Below are 19,521 nucleotides of genomic sequence, written 5' to 3' on the forward strand. Positions count from 1 at the left end.
TTAATCTACTTTGTAGCTAACCTAAACCCACCTAGGGATGTATCCAGAAGCGTCTACTGAAGTGATTTTATTTTATCTCCAGACATCTTAACCACTTGCCCAACTGATAAAGATATCCAAAAAGTGAACAAAAAATAACAGTTCAATTTGGTTATTGAATGACTCAGAACACTAGGTTGACTATTTTTGATCCAAATGTTAGTAGCCATAACCCCCAATAACGTTGTATTATGGTAACATTGTATTATGGGCTTGTGCTCTCTAGAGCTACACTTTGGAACAAAGTGTCCAATGGCCCTTTTCAGACCCCATTTTATTTGACCTCACAGAGGTCTTTGACACTGTTGACAATACCTTCCTTTGTGAAGTTCTCTGCCTACCGTTTATTTTGTAGTTTCCTTTGTGTCTTCCTCAGCGCTAGTCTTTTCTTACTCAACATACTTGCCTTGGGTAATCCCATCTATGTTTATTACTTGTTAGTCAATTTTTAGGTGATGATTTTCGAATTTATATTCCTAGCTCAGGCTGTTCTCCTGAATTTCGAAATGACCTTTCTTCTTTGGTAATGAAATTTCCAGTGAGGAAGTTGAGAGTAATAAGTTATTCTGGACATCTGATTAATCCATCACTCTTCCAAAATTCAAAACTTCTCCCCATGTTGGTACTACACCCTCAGATCTTCTTATTTTCAAAGATGGATGGTTTAAAATACTTTTAAAAAATTCCTCAGTCATATCATCCTATCCTTGCTACAGATAGCAATTTCACAGTTTCAGGATGTGAAGTTGGGTTAATATTAAAAGAAAAGTCAAATGAAGAAGCATTTACTAACTAAATTAAATATCAAGAGATGAATAAATAGCTTGCATGAACACAGAGAAAACATGAAAAATTTAACTTCATTATTTATGCCTTTGAAATGGAATCACTATTTTTGCTGGCAGAGAATTTCACTCTCTACATGCATGGAAAATAAAGTTCCAATAATACCCATGTGTCTAGAAGTTGATTTTGGTTGAAAGCACAATTCTCTGCTGTTAGGTTTAAAACAACTGAAGTGAATTTACCAACCTGAGAAGAAACCTGTCTAACTCGTTTCATATACATATTGTATTTTCTTTAAAGGTTTCAAAGCGTCAGAAAGAGAAAGAGGCTGGCCCTGCCCACCGGGAGCTGGATGACACAATAGAGGATGCATCCGGAGCAGTGGTTCTCAATCTTGGCTGCACATTAGAATCATCTGGGGGAACTTTTAAAAATCCTTCTGCCCAAGCTGTGCCCCAGATCAATTAAATCAGACCCGCTGGGGTATAATCCAGGCATTAAAGCTCCCCAAGTGATTCCAGTCTGCAGCCAGGTTGAGAAATACTGATTCATGATGAGTGACTGAGGAACAGTTCGGGCCAGATGCAGTCACGTTCAGAGGCAGCGTAGAGTCATTCAGAAAACAGTGGACAGAGGAGTCATGGGCAAGTATTTAGAGATCAGAGTGGAAATAGATGAGGCCCCTTGTCCTCAGGATCCTGAACTTTTTTTGTTTCTTTTATTTTTTAAAATTAGGGTACATCAATATTGGCAAGCAGAAAGTGAAAGTTGATATTTTTGTGCAGATAAATGTTTAAACTTATTAAACACTGGTTAAATACACTGAATGGTCTACCCCTTGTTCTCTCCATGACCAAATTTGACTGAGTCTGAGGTCGCCTTCCTTCTGGTGGCAGCCCCTCAACCTCCTTTCAGGATAAAAACTTCACTTCACTCCACATTCCCATCCTTCCTCCATCATGGATGGTCGGTGTCAAGATGATACTCTTAAAGCTCAGCTAAGCTATAAGCGAGAAAACAATTCTTAGTGTCTGTTTTACAGAATTCGAACTGTAAAAAGAGAAAAAAAAACTAGTTCGGGAGCCAGCCAAACCAGCGAGGTACCTGCCAAACCACACCTTATCCTCCTCGATCAGCAAAAATACCATCCACCGCCTGACTCCTCTTTACCTCACCAATAGGAGCTTGTTCATTCCCTTATTAGGACACTGGCAGTGGCGAGGGAGACTGCTCGTGTCTGAGGCCCAGGGTGGCTTCTACAACATGTGCAGTTCATCAAAAATGAGCAGAGGGTAACAGGCACCGAGGGAGGGGACTGGAAAAATTAAATCCTCGCTGTATGGGAGAAGAATCCATCTTGGTACGCCACAATTATGGTTTTGGATTAAAAAATTTTTTTTTTTACGGCCAAACCAAAAAAACACAATCCTAATATTTTTTTAAATGCATGTTTTTGGAAGGGTATTTTTGAAACTTAGTAATGAAGTCAAGGGAATTTTAAGTTGAATGCTTCCAGGGTGTTGAATATGTATAATCAGTGAGTATCTGGTCTTAACCTTAAGAAGGGCTGGGCTTGGATGGTCTGTCCCAGTTCTAAGCATACACTTGAACCTACAGATATCATTTGCTTTTTTTTTGAACCTGAAGCAAAATAAAAGCCCTGTCCCCCCTTCTGTCTTTCTGCTTCTCACCTGTCTACAGGGGTCCCCTCTCCATGCTCTGACCCTTGTCCTACCTAGCTAACCACCTTCTTCCTTTGTTCACAATCTTCCACTGCTTAAACCAAGCTTTTTTTTCTACGATATTAGTACAGCTGGGGGCAGCTTCCAAGTCAAAATGAGATGCTGTCCTGTTACGATGTGTCAGCAGGGCTGTCCTGTTAATCCCATCCTGTTTAGTGGCTAAGCTGTTTTCAGAGCCAACTCAGAAACTCAGATCCATCCAAACAATAATTTGAATCACAATTCTAACTTTCTAGAGTTTATAAAACACTTCCATCAGGTACATGCTCTAATTTTATCTTTAGAATGTCAGTGAGGCAGACACTACTATCATTCCTGCTTCGCAGATGAGGAAATAGGCTCAGAGAAGCTGAGTGACTTATATTCAGAGTCAGGACATCATTATAATTTGGGACTTTTCTGATTGATGCTCTCTTCCGTCTCAGAGATGTCATAGAATTGTGGTGTTCTGCTCAGATGAAGCTCTGAAGCCTGCCAGAGAGAGGTTAAGTCTTCAAGTTCCCCCAAGGACCTTTAAACAAAAGGTGTTTAGGCGCCTGGGAGACTGTAGGAGGCCCGAGGAATCACTTTGTCCTCTGGGGCTGGGCTGCTGCTAACAACCAACTCTGCTAAATTTGACTCTGTGTTAAAGTTGTAAGTTTAACATTTCTAAGACTAATAATCTAAATACAATAGCCATTGTCCGTTTGAAATAATAACATTGGTGACAAAAAAAGAGGAATGTACTAGACCTGCCAGCCTTGACTGTGAATGAGTGAAGCAAACATACAGATTGTTTAAAAAAAAATGAGGAAGTTTATTCAATGGTGATAACTCCCATTTGTGCAGTCCAGGCATACCTCGGAGATACTGCAGGTTCAGTTCCAGACCACCGAAATACAGCAAATATCACAATAAAACGAGATACACAAATTTAGGGGCTTACACAAATTTTGTGGCTTCCCAGTGCACGTAAAAGTTATGTTTACACTATACTGTAGTCTATTAAGTGTGCAATAGCATTATGTCTAAAAAACAATTTAGGTACCTTAATTTAAAATGTCTTATTGCTAACAATGCCAAAAAATTATAATAGTAATATCAAAGATCACTGATCACAGATCTCTATAACAAATATAGTGATAATGAAAAAGTTTGAAATATTGCAAGAATTACCAAAGTGTGACACAGAGATAAGAAGTGAGCAAATGCTGTTGATTAAATGGCACCAATAGACTTGCTCAACGCAGCGCTGCCATAAACCTTCAACTTGTAAAACACGCAGTATCTGTGAAGCTCAATAAAGCGAAGCACATAAAATGAGATCTGCCTGTACTGACTAGGTGTCAGGCAATGGGCAGGATGCATTTCATCTAATCCTTACAATAGCACTGAATAGACACGATGGTTCTTATTTTACAGTCTAGAGGAACAAACCGGGCACAGAGAAGTTGAGTAACTTGCCCAGGACCATACACATAGGATCTTAACTTGCATCTGGCCGGCCCCAAAGTCTGGGCTCTTTGCACAACAACGACATAGTACATCCCTTTCTTTCCAGGACTCAGTTCTCTAACTTGGACAGGGCAGGATTTAGAAGTTAAGATATGGAGAAGTTCAAAATTATTCGAAGAGTTTATTTCTTTAAATTGGCATAAGAAAGCCATGTGATTATTAATAACAGTGAAATGAGAGGAGTTGCCAGTTTTTTGGGTTTTTTTTTGTGGTACACGGGCCTCTCACTGTTGTGGCCTCTCTCGTTGCAGAGCACAGGCTCCGGACACGCAGGTTCAGCGGCCATGGCTCACGGGCCTAGCCGCTCCATGGCATGTGGGATCCTCCCAGACCGGGACACGAACCCGTGTCCCCTGCATTGGCAGGTGGACTCTCAACCACTGCGCCACCAGGGAAGCCCATGAAATGAGAGGAGTTGCCAGTTTTATGGAAATACCTTTCCACTATGGGGGAAAGGTACACTCATTGCCTCTTTGTAGGGCCCTTAAAGCAATATGTACTCCCCTGGGCTGGTTATTTAAGGTAGAGTCATGAAAGATCAAAGACTCTCACTAGACCACTCCTCTCACCCCGTCCAGCCCTGCTCCACCAGGAGGAGAAGCTTGCTCATCAAGCAGGATCTGATGTCATATTACAGTTGCTGCCAGATTCTCCCACTCAAAGACCAGAGGTTAGAGCTGTGAAAGCACAGGCCGGGAATAACATCCATTAAGTGTTAGCTGGAGAAAGCAAGGGAGCCACCAGGAGCCAGCTTGGAGCCAGGAGCCAGCCATTACACACACACACAGGGAGGAAGCGGGCTAGCGAATCAACCTCTCTGGCCTCATTTTCCTCATCTGTAAAATGGAGACAATGGTGCTTAACTTGTAGTGCTGTTGAAGAATTAAATAAACTCGTACTTGTAAAGTACTAGCACAGTGCTTGGCACACTGTAAGTACTGTATGAGTGTTAACCATTATTATTATTATTGTTATTGTTACTATTATTATCCTCTTCCTCCTCATCATCATATGGGAAATAGGTTCTGCGCTTAGATGTCTTCTAAGGTATGCTGCTGTTTCCAAGCTTGAAGGGGAGAACTGGGCAGAAACATTTTTCTAACTCAAGGATCTTAAACTCATTTTCATTGAGAATATTAACACCAGAGAAGGCTGAGACATGCAGAACAAATACAGGAAAAAATTCTTTTGTTGTTATTCCCTTATTCCTCCTCTGTTGACTATCCTGTCTCTTTCTTTTTTGAGCAGTGGAGTGTGGAGAGGAAGAGTAGTGGCTAAAAATGTGCAATAAATGTGCAATAAGTGGAATGCCCTTTATCTCTCATTTTCCCTGTCTCTCTCTTAGTCCATGTCACTTCTCATTAAAATGTGGATGGAGGGCTTCCCTGGTGGCGCAGTGGTTGAGAGTCCGCCTGCCGATTCAGGTGACACGGGTTTGTGCCCCGGTCCGGGAAGTTCGCACATGCCGCGGAGCGGCTGGGCCTGTGAGCCATGGCCGCTGAGCCTGCGCGTCCGGAGCCTGTGCTCCGCAGCGGGAGAGGCCACAACAGTGACAGGCCCACGTACCGCAAAAAAAAAAAAAAAAAAAAAGTGGATGGAAATTTACCATCAGACAGCTTTATCTTCCTATGCCAGAAAACACTCGTGTCCCAGTGGAAGAGGATAATCCCCTTTTCTATTCTCCTTTGGGGCTGGCTTAACACCCAAACTTAGTGGAGAATTGATGGTTCAGAACTCTCCGCGTGGAGGTTGGTTCTGAGTGTCACTGGAATGGCTTTAGACAGATGGCCTGGCACTGCCCCCATATCCTTCAGCCAGCTGGCATTTTAATTGTACTAGAAAATTATCCCACCTACTGCTTATGAATTAAACTATGCAATGTCACATTAGAGTATTTTAAATCTTTCCGTACTTGTTATGGGTTGAAGTGTGTCCTCTAAAAATGATTGGTTGGTTGATCACCTAATCCCCAGGACCTCAGAAGTGTTCTTATTTGGAAATAAGGCATTTGCAGAGGTAATCAAGTTATGATGGGTTATTAGGGTGGGCCCTCATCCAACAGGACCGGTGTCCTTATGAAAAGGAGGAAATCTGGACATAGAAACAGACATGCATGGAAGGTACACTAAGTCAAGAAACACAGAGAGAATGTCATGTGAATACAGAGGACTGGGGTGACGGATCTGCATGCCAAGGACGGTCAAACTAAGAGAAGCTAGGAGAGAGGCCTGGGACAGATTCTCCCTTACAGCCCTCAGAAGGAAACAACCCTGCCTGTTAGTTTAAGGCACCCAGTATGTAGTACGTTGTTACAGCAGCCCTAGGAAACTAAAACAGTACTCAATTTAAGGATCGAATGGTTCTACTTTGTTAATAATTTTTTCCGACAATTATTAGCACCTTTTACTGTTTATTTAGGTGAGTGGTTCATTACATTGAACTAGTAGCCTATCTGATTTATTAAGATGCCTTCTGTTGTAACTTATAATTTTACTCCCTCATATGTTCAGTTTTCACCTTTGCTGTGTTCCTTTTGCTCCTCTGTTACCTGAGGATCTTGGTTTGAGATTTACCTGTAGCTCTAGGTGGGCTCATAAAACTAGACTTCTTAAGCTTCTAGGTGGAGGAATGTTTTACAGGGTCTCCCTCCCCACCTGCCAGTCTTCAGATCTAAGAGAGTCAGATTTGTAATGCTTCCCCGGGTCAAACTGAATGTTTGAGTAAGGTCAGAAATTAAAAAATGTATACCAGGGAGGGAGAGTAAGTGGAAAATAAGTCTTTCCCGTAATACTAACTCACATAGGCCTGAGACGGTTCAATCTCTGACTTCAAGGCTGTTTCCCTTGGGGTGAGAAGAGACTGTACATACTTCCTGGGTGTCCTTCACTCACTGAGGTTAAAAAGAAAGCCCCAGTGATGCTTGAGTCTGAGGAGCTTTTGTCCTTTTGTGATCAGGAAGTATCCACTACTCAGCAAACTCCTATCAGAATACCATTTCCACATTATGCCTCTCCAGGATGCATAAGGTTTGCTCAACTTATGGAGACCTCAGCAAACTCTAAAATGCAGAGGTAAGGGCCAGGTTTGTTGCACTTAATTCTAGGAACTCTGTATACTAATATAATGGGTCAAATTGTGTCGTCTCCAAAAATATGTTGAAGTCCTGTCCCGCAGTACCTCAGGATGTGACCTTATTTGGAATCAAGATGTAATCAAGTTAAGATAAGGTCATGAGGGTGAGCTCCAATCCAAAATGATTGGCATCCTTATAAAAAGGAGAAATTTGGACACAGAGGCAGACAGAGGGAAGATGATGTGAAAAGAAATAGGGAGAATGTCATGTGAAGTAATGGAAGCATTGGAGCTCTACTGCCACAGACCAAGGCCCAGCTGGGGCCACCAGAATCCAGAAAAGGCCAGGAAGAATCCTCCCCCTGTAGGATTCAGAGGGAGCATGGTCCTGCAGACACCCTGATGTCAGGCTTCTATCCTCTAAAACTGTGAGACAGAGACAATGAGTTTCTGTTGTTCTAAGCCACCCAGTTTGTGGTACTTTGTTATGGCAGCCCTAGGAAATTAATACAACTCATCACAGTCACTCATGCTTTCATGAATACCTGGAAGCTACCTCAGACTCATCGCCTAGACACCCAGTTAATGCCAATAATTATCACTGTTAATCACCCCACACACATTTTTTTTTTTTTTTTTTTGTGCGGTACGCAGGGCTCTCACTGTTGTGGCCTCTCCCGTTGCGGAGCACAGGCTCCGGACGCGCAGGCTCAGCGGCCATGGCTCACGGGCGCAGCCGCTCGGCGGCATGTGGGATCCTCCCGGACCGGGGCACGAACCCGCGTCCCCTGCATCGGCAGGCGGACTCTCAACCACTGCGCCACCAGGGAAGCGCCACCCCCCCACATTTCTTTGAGCACTTACTAAGTGCCAGGCATTGTGCTAACTATTTTACATATCTTTTCCTCATTTTATAGACAAATAAACTAAGAAACTCAGTGAGATTAAGTAATTAGCTAAAGGGCACATAGTTAATAAAATGATGCGACTAGGATTTGGGTCCAACTTTATCTGGATTTCAAAGTTAATATTCTTTATTTATACTCTCCTTACTTATCAAGCTTACTTAAAGATTGGTGGCATCGAAGTCTTTGGCAAACAACCCCCTACTTCTTACTATATCCTCCTTCACAATGTGTCTGGTTTAGGCCAATTTGGAAAAGTAGTGATTTTATATTTTGCCCCAAGTCTATTTTTAGCAAATTTCTTTTAACTTCAGAGTTATCCAAAGTACAGCAGTATAGGTTAGCATTTTTAAGTAGGAAGTAAATGGAGCAATGAAAATCTGAGATGAAGAGCTCCTCTGATTTTTCTAGAGTAGATGGATTTTTTGAACACACGTCAATCACAAACTGAATTCATCTGCCTTTTGCCCCAGCATCAGTTGCTTTTTTGGTGTAAGATATCAAGCCATTTCTCTCCTGGGGTTTTTAGGAAAGGGAGTGCTCAAAGGGAAGGGGAAGGTAGAAAATTTAACACTGCTTAAACATCCACTGTGGTTTACACACCTTCACATAACTAATTCTTTTAATTTTCACTAAACCTGCAAGACAGATACTGTAATTTTTTCCCCCCACATATGAAGAAACTTAGGCCTAGTGAAATTAAGAGAACTGCTCAAGTCACACACGTAGCAATGATCGAGGTCTAAACACAGATGTGGGAGTCAGGATACCCGACTCTAGTTTTCATGTGCCAAGAATGGGACCATTTAGTACTTTGAAAGGTGGGTCTGGTCAGCAGAAAGAGTATTGAGACACTTTTCCCCAGCCAACAGTGTGTTTAGCTCCAGAAAGACTACTGGAGAAATGGCAGAGGTGAGCGATCAGTTCCTCTTTAAAGCCATCTCTTCTGTTCCAAAAGTTCAGCGTACCTAGGCCACCTTGGACCTTAATTTACTCATTAAAAAGTTGGGTGAACACCATTATTTTCAATTCAGTTCTGAGACATATCAGAATAATTCATTAAGTAGCTATGGAAATTACACAAAATCTATAAATATCATGAAATCATATTAAAGGTAGGTTGAAAAAATTACTTAAATTTTATGTATTTCATGTACTTTTCTCTGGAAACTATGCAAGGTAATTATAAACTATGGCCTTTGGTGGGGTATTGCTGATCTGTGTAAAGAATGTTTTCACTCTTTAAAGAGGAAATGTGGCAAATTTATTTTCTTCTTCTTGGGATGAATATAGTCCTTATTTTATTATACTATTATTTTTTTAATTTTTTTATTTTTTGCGGTACACGGGCCTCTCACTGTTGTGGCCTCACCCGTTGCGGGGCACAGGCTCCAGACGCACAGGCTCAGTGGCCATGGCTCACGGGCCTAGCCGCTCCGCGGCATGTGGGATCTTCCCGGACCGGGGCACAAACCCGTGTCCCCTGCATCGGCAGGCGGACTCTCAACCACTGCGCCACCAGGGAAGCCCTGATTATATTATTTTTTATATTATCTCAGTTGCATACAAAGTGAAAGGTACAGTGATTTGGAGAATCGAGTTCTAGAAAAGGTGAGTGTAGACATTCCTGGTAAATATCAGAAAGAAGTCATGGAAATAAAAGACATGGAGAGCTGATGTAGCAGGCAGAGCTAGCCTGGAAGAGGCAAATGTCTAGTGTGGGTTAGGCCCTAAATAGGAATTAATCAGCATAGAAAATATCAGCCTAAAACACCAGGCCCTAAATAGGAATATCAGGACTTGAAAGAAGCATTCTAATCAATGTCTGCATGAGATGAGGTTTACAATAAGGTTACAAAGAAAAAGTGAAAGATCAGTGAGAAAAGTACCATATTTTTTCTACAAGTTTATTGTTTTAAACCCTTCTTAATAAAGTTATCTCCTTTACTGGTTACTTTTATTTAATGTCAGTTGTTTTTAACAAAAAGCAGTCTTAATACCAGTGGAAATGAGTGTTTATAAATCCAGTGGGCTAGAGCAGATACTATCAGGCAAAGCATACTCCTTCACAAGTTGGTTCATGAGTTAAACACCCACCGACCACCTAGTTGCTTCCTTGATTTTACAACCAGAAAAAGTATTTAAGGGCAGAGGAAAGAGGATGACCTGACTGAGCTTCTTAAATACAAACCTAGTTACAACATCACAAACAAATGCCACTCAGATTTTCACTTGTGAAGTTGCATAATATTACAGCCCATGCAAGGATCTTTCCACAACTCTATAAAGAACAAATGGTCTCTCTAAGTTGTTCCTCTGATATTAAATTTTAATCGGGAAAAATAAGGCTATTTAATAATAACTTGCATTTGTTATGTACTTAGTTTTTTCCCGTATACTTTAACGCACATCATTGTACTGGATGGTCTTACCACTCTGCAAGTTACACCGAGCAGGCATGAGCATCTCCATCTTACAGCTGCGTTGCAGCGAGATGAAGTGGCTTCCTGGAAATCCCAGTCTGATTAGTGAAGGAGCTAGACCAGGATCCAGATCCTCTGATTCCCACCTGAAAAGCCTCTCCTAAACTTCCAGGCTGATCCCTGAGGCAGGCAGCCAGTGTGGTCAGGGTTACCAAGATTATGTAATATGTTCAGTCGTTTTCAAACTTCAGTTTGCAGCTTCTGAAATCTACTTAGTAGTTTACGACTAGCATTTTTTAATGATATATAAAATATAGAAAATCAGAGGGCAAGAAACTAAATCACTATATCAAAGAGATATCTGTACTCTCATGTTATTGCAGCATTGCTCACCATAGCCAAGGTATGGAAGCAACCTAAGTGTTTATCAGTGGATGAATGGATATATATATATATATATATATATAAAAAATATGGAATATTGTAACATATATAATATATACAGAATAATATGGAATATTATTCAGCCTTTAAAAAGGACAGCTGAAACTAACACAACATTGTAAATCAACTATACACCAACAAAAATTATTTTAAAAAATGAAGAAGGAAATTCTGCCGTTTGCAACAACATGAATGAATATGGAGGGCATTGTGCTAAGTGAAATAAGCCAGACAGAGAAACACGAATACTGCATGGTATCACTTACATGTGGAATTAAAAAACAAAAGTTAAACTGGAAAGGTGGTTGCCAAGGGTTGGAGATGGGGGAAATGGGGAGAGGCTGGTAAAAGGCTACAAACTTTTAGTTATAAGGTGAATAAAGTCTTAGGATCTAATGTATAACACAGTGACTATAGTTGATAATACAGTATTGTATAACTGAAATATGGTAGGTAAGAGAGTAGAACTTAAGTGTTCTTACCAAAAAAGAAAAAAAAAGGTAAGTATGAGAGGTGATGAATTCGTTAATTAACTTAATGATGGGAATCCTTTCACAATGTACAGATCTATCAGATCATCACTGTGCATTTTAAATATATTATGATTTTATTTGTCGATTATACCTTAATAAAGCTGAAAAAAATCTACAGCACAACTTGAAAAGAAGAAAATATCAGAGGGTGTACATAGCAAGAGTGAGCACTGTTTTGTGAAATATTTGTTTCAAAGAGATCTGTGTGTGTGTATGTATATATATGTAAAATACTGAGTCACAAAATAAACTTAAGTTTATTATACTTAAGTTTATACTTAAGTATAAGTTAAAAGAAACTGGTATTTCTTTCAGAGGGTCAGAGGGAAAGAGAAAACAGGAAAGCACTGATGTGGCTAACGCTGATCGGGTGGCTGTACTGCTCTGATGGCAGCCACAGCCCTGATGGATCTGGGGATGTGCATATGTTGGGTGATGGCTGTGCGAGGGCTGAAGAAAGATTCCTGCAGTGGGTGGGAGGTTGAAAGCCTAGATAATCTTGAAGCCAGAGTCTGTGTTTTGTTCCGTTTTATGTTCTTAGTGCCTAGTCCAGCAGCACTAACTGGCACAGGAAACCCTCAATGAATATTTGTTGAATGAATGCATGGAAATGAGTGAGGTTTACAGATTTTTAAAGGCTCCTCTTAAAAATTCAATTAGGCTTGGAAATGAATTCAGGCAGTCCTACATTTATGAAAAGCTTGTTTCCAAAACCTTAATTTGCAAATTGGATTTTGGAACTTCAAACATTATTATACATGGCAGCTGGGATCTTAGGCCAGCCCACAGCTACCTTTTAAAACCCAGGATATATCTGAAGCTAGTAGCAAGAACAGAAGCTGCATTTCTACGGGATAAAGGCATCCTCGCTGGTCCAGCTAGGAATGCCAGGGGCAAACTGGCCTCCGGATGGCAGAAGAGCGCCCCCCCAGCCCCCATTCCTCTTGCCTTAGCTGGCCCTGCCTCTGCAAAGCCATTCTGGGGGGACTGGGAGGGACGTGAGAAGCAGTATGAAGTGAGGGCTCATGTCAAGGATAGAAATAGGTCAAAGGTCAGGAAAGGGAAAGAGGAGTGAGCAATGCAAATTACCTCAACCAGGAAGGAGAGACAGGCCTGTGGCCACCAGGCACTCAGCCCATGTGCTTGTGGCCAGGTGGCCAGTAAGACACACGCAAAAAAGTCGAGACCAACTCCATAAAGATTTGGTGTAGTCACCACTGCAGGAGAGATTCAGCAATATCATTTATAGAGTGCCCCATACGTGCAAAGTACAATTGCCTGTTTTTCTGCCATTCTTTCTTATTTTTTTATCCATTAACAGCAAGTAGTAATTTCACCTTTAACCAGATAAGCGGTCCAGTAAAGTCAATCATTTAAAGCCAATCTTTGAACCCAAAAGTGAGCAAAAAATGGCCAGTTTGGTGTACAAACCAACAGTCACAAAAGGTACATGAGCTTTACTTTGTAACAGAGAAGGCACCTGAGTGCTCCGCTGTCCAGACGGTTGGCTTTTTCCTTGAACACGATTCTAACAAATGGGGCTTCCTGATAGCCTTGGCTACATCCAAACAGAGTGGAACCGCTAGAGCTGAATGCATTAAGAGCAATTAGGAGAGAGAAAATAAATAAAAAGATAGAGGACAGCACACAATAATTGGACAATTTCTGGATGAGAGTTGTATCCACTGAGATACCACAGTTTCACAGCATGATTTAAAAAACTATATTCATAGTGACAATTCTCAGCAATGGGGAAGTGTTTCAAATGTATTTTAACATCTATTTTAAAGAAGGGAAAGACATAGTTTTCATTACAATTTTTTTTTTTTAATTTAGCATGCTGGAAAATTGTAATGCTACATTCCCCAATAAGATTGAATAAACCAGGTATTTATTCCTAAACTTTTTACAAATCTGAACATTTTTATGTGCACGTCTTCTGTATCTTATACAATTATGCCAATTATTGATTTCCCTGACATGTTTTTAACTTAGTTTCTTCAGAAAACAGTGGGATGAACTAAATAATTTCCTATGTTTCTTTGATGCCATGGTTTAAAAATTTACATACCCTTCCACATTTGTTACAAAAGCATGGCTGTTTATAAGAAACCCAAAATCTTGACTCAAGAAGACTTCACAGGGCTTTGGGAAAATGAGAAAGTAAGTGGTGAAAATATTAGACTGCAAGTGACAGAATCTCTCAGTAATCTTACCAGGAACAAATTAAACAGCACCTTGAAATCTAAAAGAACTGAACAGCCAATCACAATTGCCCCTGAAAATAACATGGCTCTGGATAGGTCTTGGCTCTCAGGAATCTTAATGCACCTCATAAAAGAAACACTGCCAATCTCGCTCTGTAGGTGATGAAACTGAGATAAATTATCTGATGCAAATGCAGAGGAATTTAGAGCTCATTTTGTTGGGCATCTGTTTTGGCATTTAACCTAAAACTTCTTCCAAAGCAGAAGGCACAAAAGCTTTGTGTGTTCTGATGACTCCAATGAAAAGTGTGAACTTAGATGAACTGAGTTTGATTTATCCAGTAATGGGAAAGCTAAAGAATTTTTTTTTGAGCATTGGCACTGTGCTGGAAGCTGAAGGTTCAAAGTTTCAAACTAGTCCCTGCCCTCAAGTGGATTACCATATATTGCATTGGCATTCTACTAGCCACTTTTGCTCACTTTTGGGTTCAGAGATTGGCTTTAAATGATTGACTTTACTGGACCTCTTATCTGGTTAAGGGTGAAATTACTACCTGCTGTTAATGGATAAAAAATAAGAAAGAAGGGAAGGGAGGAAAGGGAAGGGAAGGGAAGGGAAGGGGAGGGAAGGGAAGGAACAGGCATGCTCACCACTAACTTTAGTTCAAGGTTAATAATAGAAGGGTGGACAAAGGATATGGAGAGAAAAGAAGAGCTGAGGAAGCCTTGTGGAGGCAGGTAGTATTTGATTTGGGCCTTGAAGAACAGGAAGGAAGTCAGGAACAAATGAGATAGAGCCCCTCATTCCTACTCTACTCCCCAATCACCCTCCATTGGTTACCCCCCACTACTCCCCATCTCTTCCTTACCCCACCTTACCCTACCCACTCCACCAAAACTTCCTTGGAATCCTAGGTCTCCATGGAACACTTCAGAAACCCCCATCTTTTTTAATGTCTCCATTTCAGAGGGGAAACTGAGGCACATAGACTGTTCTCCACGTAGGAAATAAAGTGGGCCAAGGAAGGGAGGTGGCTTGTACATGATGAGTTTGGGGACCAGTGAGTGATCTTATTGGGCCGGAGCAGGGGTAGGTCAGAATGGGAAGGGATATTAAAGGCAGACTGTGGAGAACTTTGAGTGCCACGTTGAGGAGAGTGGGGTCTATCTTCAAAGGTGGGGGTGGGAGGACAGGAGGGGACAGGATCAGAAAGAGGACAGAGACTGAAGCCGGGACCAGATAGGAGGCAACTGTAATTGTCCAGGTGGCGGGCGATAACTGCTGAAATTCAGGACATGAGAGAGTGATTAGAGAAGAGTGAGAGAGACATGGAGAAAGTAAACTGATATAACTGTGGGCATGATGGAGCAGGAAGAAACTCAGAACCAGGAATTCACACACACACACACACACACACACACACACGCACACACAGCAGACTGGGCTCTTTGCCCTGCATTCCAGGCTCTGTTGTTGACCAGCCGTGAACACTGGGCAAGCCCTTCACCCCATGTGCCTCAGTTTCCTCATCTGAAATGGTGGCATTAAATAAGATTGGGGTTTCTGAAGTTCCATGGAGACCTAGGATTCCAAGGAAGTTTTGGCAGAGTGGGTAGGGTGGGGTGGGGTAGAGAGGTATGGGGAGTGGGGTGGGTGTGAGCAATGGTGGGGGTGACTGCAGCAGGGATGAGAAGCTCTAGATCCAAAACCACCTATTTCATCAGAACATCTCCTTTATGTAACAGGATTCCTTGTAACAGTAAATTTGCTAAAAAAAAACAAAGCCCCCCAACCAGTCTGATAACCACAGGAACATACAGATAACCTCTAACATCCCTTTGTGCTCTCACACTTGAGTGATCACACTTAGAGAAACTGGTTATCCAAGAGATCTGCTCATATAGTGGATGTGGGTCTCATTTTTAGGACCCCATTGAGTTCCTGTTTATTTGATGAGCTGTTGCACAAATGCTGGAACAAATGCAACAACAACTGTCATGCTGAATCGATGCCAAAACTCTCAAAAATGGGACCGATTTACTGAAAGGCCATCTGGTGCTCTTACTCTTGTGCCTTACCTTTTCCCAAGACCCAGTGAGTTTTCCAAACCTCATAAACGTCAGCGTGAAAAGGGCCCTTGCCTGCAAGTACAAAGACACTGGCTTCCCTGCTACTGACTGTTGTCTGGCTTTGGGTTAAGTGGAGTTGCCCCTCTGGGTTCCGTTTCCCTGTCTATAGAAGAAGAGCATTGCAGCAAACAGCCCTAGGGGCCCCTCTAGCTTGAACATTCCAAGATTCCAGGATCCTAAACTTTGGAGCCTGTTATCTGAACAACTGTCTGATCAATAGCACGTGCTCCGGGTCTTGTTCTGTCACAGTCAGATGGTCAGTGTATTAAGGGCTTTGGGCTGTTGACTCTAAGGATTGGGCAATGTGTGCTTTAGCCGAAGTCTCTGAGCCCTGCAGATGGATCACTCCGAGCAGAGGGCTCAGGTCTAAATTAACAGCAGATCTTTAGAAACACGATGCTTTGTGGATCGGTATGTGGAATAAGAAAACCCGTGCCTTTGGTATAAACACCCCCAAATGGTCTACGAACCACCAAAAAAAAAAAAAAAAAAAAAAGCAACAGAGGAAAACCAATCAGAACCACCACCAAGTTGAGACCAAAAAGTTTCATACAGGTCTGATATTTACACACTCACTGCCTTCCTTTGCCTCCTGATTTCTCCTCTCGCCTCCCACTCCCACAACTAAAAAAAAACAAAAAAATTATTTTATTTTTTTTTTACAACGATTCCCTTATGCGAAAGAAGAAGAAGAAGAAGAAAAACTGAAGAGGTGAAGCGAGCACTCACTGGGAGAGCACGGCCAGGCTGCGTCTTCCCTGCGATCCGGATCCCCCGAGCATGTCTGCAGCTGGAAAAGGGCTGCGGGCGCAGAGGTGCTGAGACCCTCTGAGCGGTCAGGGCGTGGACCGGGCCCGCGGAGGTGCCATGTTATCTGTGGCTGAAATGCAGTGTGCAGGATGCTCCCGGGCTCTCCCTTTGTGTTAACACTTTGGTCTGTCCCTGTGACGAAAGTCTGGGCTTGTCCTTTGCCAAATTTACTCCTCCCCACCCTTTCCCTTCGCATAGGATCATCAGAGAGCTGATTGTTATTTTTTACTGTAATCTCTCTAATAGAGGCCCATCATGTTTAGATTTAGATTGTAAACGGCCCAGATTGCTTTGTGATTTCCAGAATGTTATTACTGGGCGGAAGGGGCCAGGATCCCCAGTAGCTTTCATGATGAAGACTTTATATAATCAATTACAAATAATTCTTCCAAGGCAGAGAACTAGTTAAAGGAAAAGACACTGATCCACGTGCTCAGCCTTTTGGAAAACAGTCGACCATGGTATCACTTGCATGCACAATCCAATTCTGAAGAGATCAACGGAAATCAGCCCACCAAAAAGTTCATCCGGGTGCAGTTCTCAGGCCCTCGTTCTGAGCTCTGTTCTCAATTAGCATTGGTGTCAGTGGCTTCCAAAGTAAACAGTTCCCACTGAGAAATCAAATCTGGGAAACTCCTATTATCCCTTTTATTCAGGGGAAGATGCATGATATAAAAATGCATACAAAGGCAAAGGGAAGAGAGCCGGAGGATCAGTGATATGCTGTGTTATACAGGGTGTTTGGTGAAATGAGGGCAACAGCCTGACGAAGGGACATGTTGCAACAGTGGGCCCGGTCTGCCCCCGTGGCACTCTGGTGTGGTGATCTCATCCGCCAGGCCAGGCAAGGGAGCCTGGTCAGCAAGAGCTTGGAAAGCAACCAGATTCCAACCCCTGTGGAGGGGGCGGTGTTGATTCTATCTGGAGATGACACTCTATCTAAGCTTGAGTTATGAATATGCTTCTTCATTGCTAACAAGCAATGAACAGATTGCTGCTGGGCACCAAGATACTTATGGGACTGGCTCTCTGTTAAATAAGTAGAACAACCCAGATCTCCACAATGTAGGGTTAAGATGATTCTTTTGGTAAATAGCAGGAGAAACAATCAACTTTACACATTGATTCACATCCTTCATACGATGAAAAACATCTTTGAGATCTATGGCTTCATATCACAAACATGGACACAGAGGCAGAGAGCACTTCAAAAGTTCACCCAAAGTCGTGGAGAGGAACCAACGCAAGTATTCCTGTGCTCAGCTTGAAGAAGTTTAATTTAGTTAGATTAAATCCTCTCTTCACTTTAACTAACTAGACAATTTTGGTTGTTTTATTGCTTAAGTACTATGCTGTCCTCAAAGTCATAGTTTATAGAGTAATACAGTTTACTGAACTTCAAAATTAATTATCTCTATATGTCATGATGAATATACATCTTTAAATATCCCTTTGATTATATATGTTATCACTCAACACATACTGACTATTTAAAGTGCATGAGACACTCACTGAGATCACACAAGAGGCTTTAATGAAATACTCACTGACTAGACTTGAGTTTATTGCTCCAAAGCTGTGACAGATACATGTATTGAGGCATTTTGCTATTCCTCTTTCTACCACATTTTTCCCATTTAATATTTTTCCTTTTAAAATATTCAGTGATTTGCTGTGGCAAGCAGAATAATATTCCTCCCAAAGACATCCATGTCCTAATGCCCAGAACTTGTGAATATGTCACTTTACATGGCAAAAGGGGTTTTCCAGATGTGATTAAGTTAAAGGCATTGAAGTGCAGAGATTACCCTGGATTATCCAGATGTGCTCAGCCTTAGTCACACAGGTGTTTAAAGTGAGATAAACCTCTCCTGCTGAGGTCAGAGGGAGATATGGGTATAGAATAATGGCCAGAGAGATGACCTTGCTGGTGCTGAAGATAGAGGAATGGGGTCCAGGAATGTGGCAGCTTCTAGAAACTGGAAAGGCAAGGAAACACATTCTCCCATAGAGCCTCCAGAAAGCAATGCAGCCCTGTCTATATCTTGATTTTAGCCTAGAGAGACCTGTGCTGGACTATGAACCTCTAGAACAATAGATAGGTTTGTGCTGTTTGAAGCCACCAAGTTTGTAGTTATTCATTCCAGCACTGATAGAAAACTAATACAGTTGCTTATGGGACTCAACTGACCTTGGGAATATGTTTCGCCTCCTGATTTCCCCCGTTTCCCACCCCCACTCCAATTCTGAGGTGGCAAGTATAGTTTTGACATATTTGGAATAAGTTCATAGAATGGAGTAGCCTGGAAAAACTTCAGTGGTTCTTCCAGGCCAGCCCAGACTCTCTCTCTCTCTTTCTCAACACACACACACACACACACACACACACACACACACACGCACACAGGAGAGTGAGAATTTAGTAATCTTCCACTAATATGCTGACATTCATACACTGAAAGTATGCAAATGGCCAGCTGTATAAAATATATCCACCAAGTTATTTTCCTAGTTGTAAAGACAGAAAGAGGGAAATCATGCACACTTGTAGTTGGCCCCTTGTTATTAATGTAATGTGTTTGGGAAGTAGCTGTCTGTCTTCAGTTTGTAAAACTAATGGATGTCATAATTCCTGCTACCTAATAGGGTACTGACATGACAATAGTGAAGAGAGGAGTGAGTTTTGGGCCTGGGTCAGACACCAGTAGGGCACAGGGAGAGCACAAAGGACAATAAGAAGGAGATTGGATGCATTTGGAGATGTGAATCATGAGATGAGAGTAGGGCTGGAGTAGGCAAGTGCTCCCAGGTAGGCTTCTGTGGTCCAGCTTCCTGGGGCTGGAGAGGCAAGGTGAGAGGAACTAGGAAGAACATACCAGAAGGTAATTGGTGAACAGTGTCTGTTTCTGCAGAGACCAGCAGGCACATGTGCCGTC

General features: G+C 42.0%; 1 protein-coding gene across 10 annotated transcripts in view; it reads right to left on the reverse strand.

The window, feature by feature from the left end:
* The window catches only part of CALD1 (caldesmon 1), a 181,546-nt gene that overhangs the window by 51,735 nt on the left and 110,290 nt on the right, over positions 1–19,521 (reverse strand). Inside the window, exon 1 of one of the 10 annotated variants that reach the window (XM_060156631.1) lies at positions 16,505–16,691. The exons of the other annotated variants lie outside the window; for them this stretch is intronic. Coding sequence (XP_060012614.1) covers positions 16,505–16,557 — 53 coding nt within the window. The 5' untranslated portion in view covers positions 16,558–16,691. Of the gene's footprint in view, positions 1–16,504; positions 16,692–19,521 lie in introns of those variants that run through there. 10 annotated transcript variants of the gene reach the window in all.

The sequence above is a fragment of the Lagenorhynchus albirostris genome, chromosome 8 (genome assembly GCF_949774975.1).
Source record: "Lagenorhynchus albirostris chromosome 8, mLagAlb1.1, whole genome shotgun sequence".
Lineage (NCBI taxonomy): Eukaryota > Metazoa > Chordata > Mammalia > Artiodactyla > Delphinidae > Lagenorhynchus > Lagenorhynchus albirostris.